Below are 8,700 nucleotides of genomic sequence, written 5' to 3'. Positions count from 1 at the left end.
CTGTTTAGCATTTTTTGGGGAGTGTTTTTGCATTTTCTTTATCCGGACAGTTTTTATTCTTTGGTTGAAATTGTTTGGTGCCTTCAAACATTTTAGGAAGGTGGTTTAAAACTGAAACATTGTATGATAAATAACTGCCCCTTGTTAAAGTCTAAATAGCGTTGTCTTCTAATATATTTATGTCTTTTGTGTTACTTTGCCGTGGTGTTTTCCTGTCAATGACACCTCATCTCAAAATATATGATATTTCATTAGAAAACTTGGCTTCGGTCGTTTTTAGTTCTTTTTTTTTTTTTTTTTTTATAGAATACGACCAACTTTGCACTCAATTTGAAATATTTTGATTCGAGCGTCACTGATGAATCTTTTGTTTATAGACGAAACGCGCGTATGGCGAACACAATTATAAGACTGCTATCTTCTTTTTTTTTAAATTTTCAAATGCTAAATATAATATATATATAAAATAATATGCATTTGATGATTCAACTGACATATTGACGTTTAGTTATACATGAATCTTTTTTCTTAACAAACAACTTTTGATTTATATGCACCAGAATTTTCATATCGAAAGTGCTGTTTTAAAAAAAAGGAAAGTAAATCTTATTTATCAATGATTGTCAAAATCTTTAAAACACATTGCAGTATGACTATTTATGGTGTTGAATGTTTTAAAATCATTGGAAAACTTTATTTAGCTAACGATAAATTTAAACATGACTAATCTAGTTTCTATATATGAAAACAATATTTACTAATGCGAGGGTTCATATTTTCTTATATTTATTTTTAAATCAATATAATACTGTTTTTCTCATATCTTAATAATGTCTTTTGTACATATATAACTTGACAATTATTCAAGATCATTTAATTGATTGATTACAACACATACATGCACATGTTTAAATGAAAAAGGGAAAACTACTTTCATTTCTAACTGAAATTAAAATGTTGCATATTCCTATATTCATAAAGAAATCCGCAAAATAGTAGATATAATAAATAAATTAAAAATAGCATATATTTATTTAATAAACATATCAGAATAAAAATCATATTTTTCCAATGCAAAATCATGACAGTTTTTCGCAAGTCATAAACCGTAGAAGACAATCTAAAGAATCACACATTGCGGAGCTTTTTTCGATTTTTTTCATGATAAAATCTTCTATATGGAGGTAAATATTGACGATTAGAAAAACCATATCCGTTTGGTATCCGCTATAAATTGGAATTTTAAAACGCTCAAAGAGTTTCTATACGACCAAATGTTTTTTGTGTAGGTGTGCATGGTTTGCTGATAGGGTTGACAGCCTGAGAGTTCCCAAAACCTTTCAAAATTCAACAAAAGTATTATTATTGAGGGCGTATATTTGCAATTCAAACTTATTCATTTGAATAGATGGATGTGTCAGTTTCTAGATTAATTTATAGAACAAAATTAATATCTATATCATGTTGAATATGACATCAATATATATAATTTATTATGTTTTGTGTGTTTGTGATTCTTTTTTCCTACTTGGCTTGAAGTTTTGGGCAGTTGACTAGTATTTTGGCCAGTGGTTATGTTAATTTTGTTTACAGATACCCCATGTAGTTTTGCCAAATGTTTTTTGCAAAGAGATTTAAAAAAAAGAATAAAAATAAATCTATCACGTCAATGACCGGGTCAACTCACGGTATGTCTTTGTCGCCGAAGTTGAAACAAACGTTAGAGGGGGTACTTGGGTCAATATGGTTTATTGGTATTTTAAACGCAATTCATCTATTTTTGCTCAGCCGCTTGAAAACATTTTTTTGTTTCATGACATTGACCTTCGATTTTTTTTTTACTGTATGCGTAAAACTACAAATAAATTAATTTATGAAAAATATTCTTATAAGGCTATATTGCATACGCCAAAACTCTTTACAATAAAAAAAAAATGGCAACATGAAAACAGTATATAGTACATACATGTACGATGCTAAGCATTCTGAAATTCAAGTCTTTATAAATGAAAAGTTTACAATCAGTTAATCATGACAGTACTGCTCTCAAGTGCTCGATTAATAGTGAAAATTGTTAAAGAAAAAAAGAAAAAAAAGAAGAAGACGAATAACAGACATATTGTATTGAATAGTGAGCAGTATATCAGATCACATCCACAAACAACTTACACATAGCTCCTCCGAAAAAGTGGACCTAACAACACACAAATTACTAACATGTGCACCGGTTAGCACATACCCGTAGCCCCCCCCCCCCCTTGAAAACAAATAAGCACTGTAAAGTCAAAGTTCTGTTCGAATTGTGACTGTTGCAGTCGAGTTTGTGAGTCCAACGAACCTCCCTTGGAAAACTCTGACTACGGGCCTGTAGCATCAGTACAAAAAGCACGACAGAATTTTAATCTTTTAACCAAACTTATAATTGTTAATGTCTGTGTCATTTTGGTCTTTTGTGGATATTTGTCTCATTGGCAATCATACCACATCTTCTTTTTTATATGTAACTGTTACAGTATACAGCCATGAATCAAGTTTAAGCTTCCTATTACATTTTTATGAGTTAAAATCTTTAAAATACATGCATCGTTCCTTCATAATATTTCAAAATTATGCAAAGATTCGAATAAATTGAAACAAAAAATTGATTTTTAGATTGAAGAGACTTTTTAAAACTCTCAGATATGACAACCTCAGATGCATCACACCCTGGATGCATCAGTTGCAACAGTTTTTTTTTCTTTCTAAAATTAATTTTGTACAACTTAGATTAACGTACTGCAAATAAAAAAAACATCTTAAAAAATATGTAAGAATTTGGCAAAACATGTCTAACTTGAAAAACTTATATTTAGATTTATGATTTTCCCACTATCACTGATGACTATTTTTAGCAAGGTAAATCTATGCATGAATGGAAAAGTTTTCATTGATCGCAAAACATGAATGGATTTTCTGTTTACGGTTTCAGTCTCGCAATCGGTAATTTGATCTTCCTTATTTTAAAGATTTGTGCTTGTTAATATAAACATCAAATCTTTGGGGTTTTTGTTTCTTGCTGAAAAAAATACGGTTTACTGTACGCAAAATAACTCATAATTATGATAACAAGATTTTGAAATAAATTCATAATAATATTATTGAATTTGACACCAGTTATGTATTTTTCAAAAGTCTACTATATGTAAAAACGAACAAAAAAGTTCTTTATTTGCAATTTTGGCGCTTCGAGATCTATATATAGAGGCATTCCTAAAAATCTAGATATATTCTAACTTTTTGTTTGAATTTTGCAAAGTTCAGTTAAATGGGAATAGGGTAGCAGAGACATTCATTGTCACCCTTTCGTATTTGTTTTTATTTTTAAACGTAGTTATGTACACTAATCATATTTCATGTATTGAATAGAGTAAAATTAATAACGATCTACAGAACTAAAAACACATAAATTGCAGACTTGAATTACGCTTAATTTTGTTTAAGCTTCCCCAATATTATTCTTAATTTTGTTTATGCAATCAAATTTATGAAACTATGCTTGGAAAATTATCCGTTATCGTTTATAACTTTTCACCGACTTTATAAAAAAATAATCGTCTATAAATAAAGACTCGGTAAAGAAACCTTGAACCTTGACCGAGTTTATTTATAGATTTGTAAAATTTCCTGAACGAATATATAAACACACATCTAAGTTGAACGATTATAATTCACTAGTATTTCAGACTAGTAAACCTCAACCAGAATGGTAAGAAACGAATTACTTTTACAGTTTGTTTGGAAATTCTGATAATGTATATTTAGTCAATTGGATAAATATGAGTTTTTCTACGATAATGTCATTAATGAGGATCATTCATACATGCATTATTTGGCTCATATATATATATATATATACAATGCATACATTATGGTTGTGCTATCTTATTTTATTCTTAATTAAGGTATGTGTGAACTAAGATTGGGTTGGATAACTTAATCTAGCTGATGCAATAATTAGGTACTAATCAAGTGTTGGGTTATGGGATTAAACTTAATTTGTACGGGTGTTGTCTCATTTTAATAATTGTATGAAGAATTTAAATATTTATTTTTATCTTTTTTTTAGGTTACCGTTGCATCTTCTAACATACTCTCCGAAAATCTCTTGCGTTACAGCACATATTCTAATTTCCCTGGATCATGTCCCGTCTTCGCTTCTCGTTTGTCGTCTGCTGGATTTAGCTATGAAGGAAAGGGCGACATTGTCACGTGTTCAGCTTGTGGACTAAAAGAGGGCAATTGGAACGGAATAGAAGCTCCACTTTTGGTGCATGCACGAAAATCTCCTTCTTGTCCACTAATACAAAGTCTGCGTAAGACGGATAGCTATGACGATATGAAATCTGGTTCAAAATGTAGCGAAGATGTGGAAAAGTTCGAGGCACCAACGTCAGACAAATGTGACAGATCAGCCAACCCTGGAAATTTTATACTAAAATTGGAAACAAAACCTTCAACCAAAGACCTGTCAACTAAAAATGACGTGACAAATCACCAAAGCAATACAGAAAGCATGTCGGGTTTCAGTTCAGGTTATGGGTCTTACGATCGTATTGACGGTTTAGACAGCAACAGTTCCACAGAGAGTGGTAATTTCGTACATATGTCCCCATCCCCAAACAGCCTGTCTTCTTCGTCATCTATGATACCATACACCAACCCAAGATATCCAAACAACACCATAATGTCAGAGAGATTGAAAACCTTCAACAACTGGCCAACTCATTATCCACAGTCCGCTGAAAACTTAGCAAAAGCCGGATTTTTCTATACAGGTACATGCTTTTTCATGTCTATATCTAAGATATTATTGCATTTGTGCATAAGTTTTGAAGGTTCATGACTATTTTTGTTTTCCTTATTATGTCATAAAGTGGGGTGTTTTTATTTAAATAATTTAATTGCATGTTTTGTAGTGAAGAAAATTAAATATTAAGTATGACTGTTGGGTTTATTTGCTGGAATATTTATTTCTTTATTTGTATTGTTTTTTTCACTGTACTAGTAACAAAAAGATAATTTCTTTTTGACCAATATCCGTGTTTGTTATTCTTCATTATGAAAAGTTCTGATTAAAAACTTTAAATACGTAGGTTGTTCACGGAAATATTGATTACACATTTAGTTGATTTGCACTAAGTCCGGAACTGAAACTAGATTATTTCATCGGTTTCTATATTTAAAAAGTCCTGGCCTACATACTTCAGTTAAAGGGGATTTCCTTAAAATATCATAAACTTATCGAATTACAATTTGCAATAAAAGCTGTCCGTGTTTAAATGTAATGGCTAAAGGCATCAACCATTCAATTTTTGTAGGAAAAGAGGAAGGGTTGATTGTTTTGTTTAGTTTGTTCCAAGTCCCCTTTTTTCCAAGTATACTAAATAAAATAAACAGATGGCAGGGGAAGTGCATTATAATTTATAAGAACAAAACCAATTAATTTGAGGAACATACAATTTTAGTTCAAATTGACGAAATGTGTTTGCACTTCTTCATTAAATAATAATTATTGTTTTTTTTTATCTTTAGTTCCACACAACACCATACTTATTTAATAAATTGTTATTTTATATACGTGGATAAAAAAATCAAATGATGCATGTTCAGTAGTTGTCGTTTGTTGATGTGGTCCATAAGTGTTTCTCGTTGCTCGTTTTTAAAATAAATTGGATCGTTGGTTTTCCCGTTTGAATGGTTTACACTAGTAATTTTTGGACCTTTATAGCTTGCTGTTCGGTGTGAGCCAAGGCCGTCTCATTGGCACTCATACCACATCTTCTTATACCTAATATTTGTTTCAGGTATCAACGATCTAGTAAGATGTTATCATTGTGGAGGAGGTTTGACAAGCTGGGAGGCTGAAGACAATGCATGGGTCGAACACGCCCATTGGTTCCCACAATGCACATACTTACGTCAAAATAAAGGTGACGAGTTTATCCAACTCGTCCAAAGTATGGTCGGTGAACTGACCGAAGAATCAAATCATCAGGTATAAACTTAATTCAACATGTAAAATCATTTTTTTCTTCTTCAATTTTTGCCTACCCATTCTTTTATATAAGAAAAGCGGTCGTATCAAAAAGATAGGTTTGTCGTTCTTACCGTGTAGCTTAGCATTCAGTGGCAAATATTTCATCCATGTTCAGAATAAAAACAATTTAACTACTGAAAAAATCAATATAAAGTTACTGCAAATTGGTCGGCATGAAGGGCAGACATTTGGAATCCTTAAAGAAAAGACCGTATATTATGGATAAAGCCATAGGATATCGATTTCCTATGTATAGTTATATAACTACTAATCAAAGAAATCATGTATGAATTTTCCATTGAAAAATCTCATGCATTCTGTGTAATTTTATTATATTTAAAGAAGAGTTTTTCAACGAAACAACATCCCAACACCTAAACAAGCAGAAGAATAACTGTTACAATGCTTACACGAAGAATACTCCAATACAAACTATATACTTATATATTTAGATTTATTTTTTTTAGCACGAAAATACCGGTGATGCACTCGGCGTCGGTGCTACCTCTAGCAATCATAATACACCCGAAACAGAAACTGACATTGAAGGACTTATATCTGTAAGAAGTGTGAAAGAAATGGGTTACACTATGGAAATTATCAGACCAGCTTACAAAGAGGCCGTACGTCAACACAGTAAGTTAAATACTTTAGAATAACTACTTAAACGATACGAAAGGTTTCACTAAAGAAAAGGAATACCCTTCCGGAGCATATGATTGAACTTTTGATTTTGGTCGAAATAGGATATTTACAATTTTTGGTGGTTTTTTTTTGCTTTTTCTTTATTTAAGTCTGGTATTTTATGTATCTGTTATTTTGTCATTGATCACGAATAACATGTTACACTCTTTTTAACATACATAAGTAAATCTTCATTGTAGTGTCAAAAAAAATTTAAATAATTCCCCATAAACATAAGTTTAACGTTTTATCTTATAATATAATTCTCATCAATGGTCTGATGTTTTAAAAATTATTATCAAATCCCAAAAGGAAAGTGGACTAACAGATTATTATATCTATTTTTAGAAACAACCGCCATTTCTGCAGTACAACTTATGGAAAAGGTACTTGAAATAGAAGAACGTCAATCCAATACTAACCAACCACAACCAATTGAAGGTGCAAGTGCAAGCATTTCAACTACAGAGATACCAATCCAAAGCATTCAAAATCCTGAAGCAGCATCAGAGGTTCTAAAACCAGTACCAACCTCAACAGAAAACCAAATCCCATGTGTTCAGTACGAAACAACAACAGGCGAATGTAAAGGTAAGAATGGTTTATCTCACACAGTGCAGTTCTATTCATAATCCCATTTTAATCCCTTTTAATAAAAAAAAATTAATAAACTGCTCAGTAATCAGTAAATAAACTAATTCATATTAGGCGTTAAGCAAGTGGGTAATCAATCAATCTTGGTTATAAGGTCGATTATAAGTTAAAACAAGATAAATGTGGAACTTTTAAGCTGTATGGTTATAACTTTTTGCCTATTATTGATCAACTCTCCATTATGCCTCAATGCAATGTAGTTGATGTATACTTGAACTTATTTGCTTTTCTTTTAAAGGTTCTACAAACGGTGATGTTAACAACAAAGATTTACTTCTTTGTAAAGTCTGCTTGGAAGAAGATGTCAGCATAGTTTTCCTTCCATGTGGTCATCTGGCGACGTGTGGTCAATGCGCTCCGGCCATGAAGCGTTGTCCAATATGTAGGCAACATGTACGTGGATCTGTGAAAACTTATCTTTCTTGATAATGCATCAACACATAGAGGAACCCCAAAACCTCTCCAAATATTGCTTGGGCTACTCCAGACAGAAAAGAGGCGTCTCAGTTACTCCAGGCAATATACAGAAGCATCGGTTACTCCAGACTTAACAGAGGTGACGATGTTTAATTGTAAATGACAGCGTCTTATGAAACAATAGAAGAGGATTTGACATGAGGTGGAATCGAATAGAATGTAGCTTTGACATGCGGTGAAATGAAACATAATGTAGATTTCGCATGCGGTGGAATTGAGCAGAAGGAGCAAGGAGGTAGTTTGGCATTTTAAGACATTGATTGGATTTTGCTGTTCACCGTTACTGTTAATAGTCATCAGCAGAAGATAGAATAGACAAAAACGTTTTTATCAACAGAAGACAAAAATCTAGACTTAAATAGCTTGATTTCGTCATGTATATATGTACATCAAAGATCACATGGGACTTTTAAAATAATATTTTGAAAAATTATTTCAAAAAAATTAAAACAGTATTGCACTATGTGTTAAGACAATGTATCTACTGTGTAGAAATAATAATATATTTGTTGAATACAGAAAATACAATTTAGCCATCTTAGTTTTTGTTTTGTTATTGCATCATATGCAGAATACAAATGTTCATGCTACTGAAACTTTTGGAACACGATGTTAACAGATCAGCCATGAAAACGAATTTGATCCAACTCTTTCTATTGATAATCTAAGGGGAAGACCACAAAGACAACTTTCCAAACAACATAAATTTACAAAACAGATAACTGATTCATAGGTATTTTCAATACCTTACTATTTGATACAAATTTCTGAGTTTTAGAATGACAATGGAAAATAGGGAGTTGACATTG

At 31.6% G+C, this 8,700-nt stretch overlaps 1 protein-coding gene across 1 annotated transcript; it reads left to right on the top strand.

The window, feature by feature from the left end:
- Positions 1-3,676: 3,676 nt before the first annotated feature.
- LOC134686739 (baculoviral IAP repeat-containing protein 7-like) lies at positions 3,677-8,359 on the top strand. The gene is made up of 6 exons (XM_063546450.1): positions 3,677-3,745; positions 4,106-4,814; positions 5,844-6,034; positions 6,544-6,712; positions 7,109-7,351; positions 7,653-8,359. The coding sequence occupies exons 1-6, from the start codon at positions 3,743-3,745 to the stop codon at positions 7,838-7,840; spliced, it is 1,503 nt and encodes a 500-aa protein (XP_063402520.1). The 5' UTR covers positions 3,677-3,742; the 3' UTR covers positions 7,841-8,359.
- Positions 8,360-8,700: the final 341 nt, after the last annotated feature.

The sequence above is a fragment of the Mytilus trossulus genome, chromosome 10, assembly GCF_036588685.1.
Source record: "Mytilus trossulus isolate FHL-02 chromosome 10, PNRI_Mtr1.1.1.hap1, whole genome shotgun sequence".
Lineage (NCBI taxonomy): Eukaryota > Metazoa > Mollusca > Bivalvia > Mytilida > Mytilidae > Mytilus > Mytilus trossulus.
Note: the sequence above shows the minus strand (reverse complement) of the source record. Positions and strands in the feature narration are given on the sequence as shown.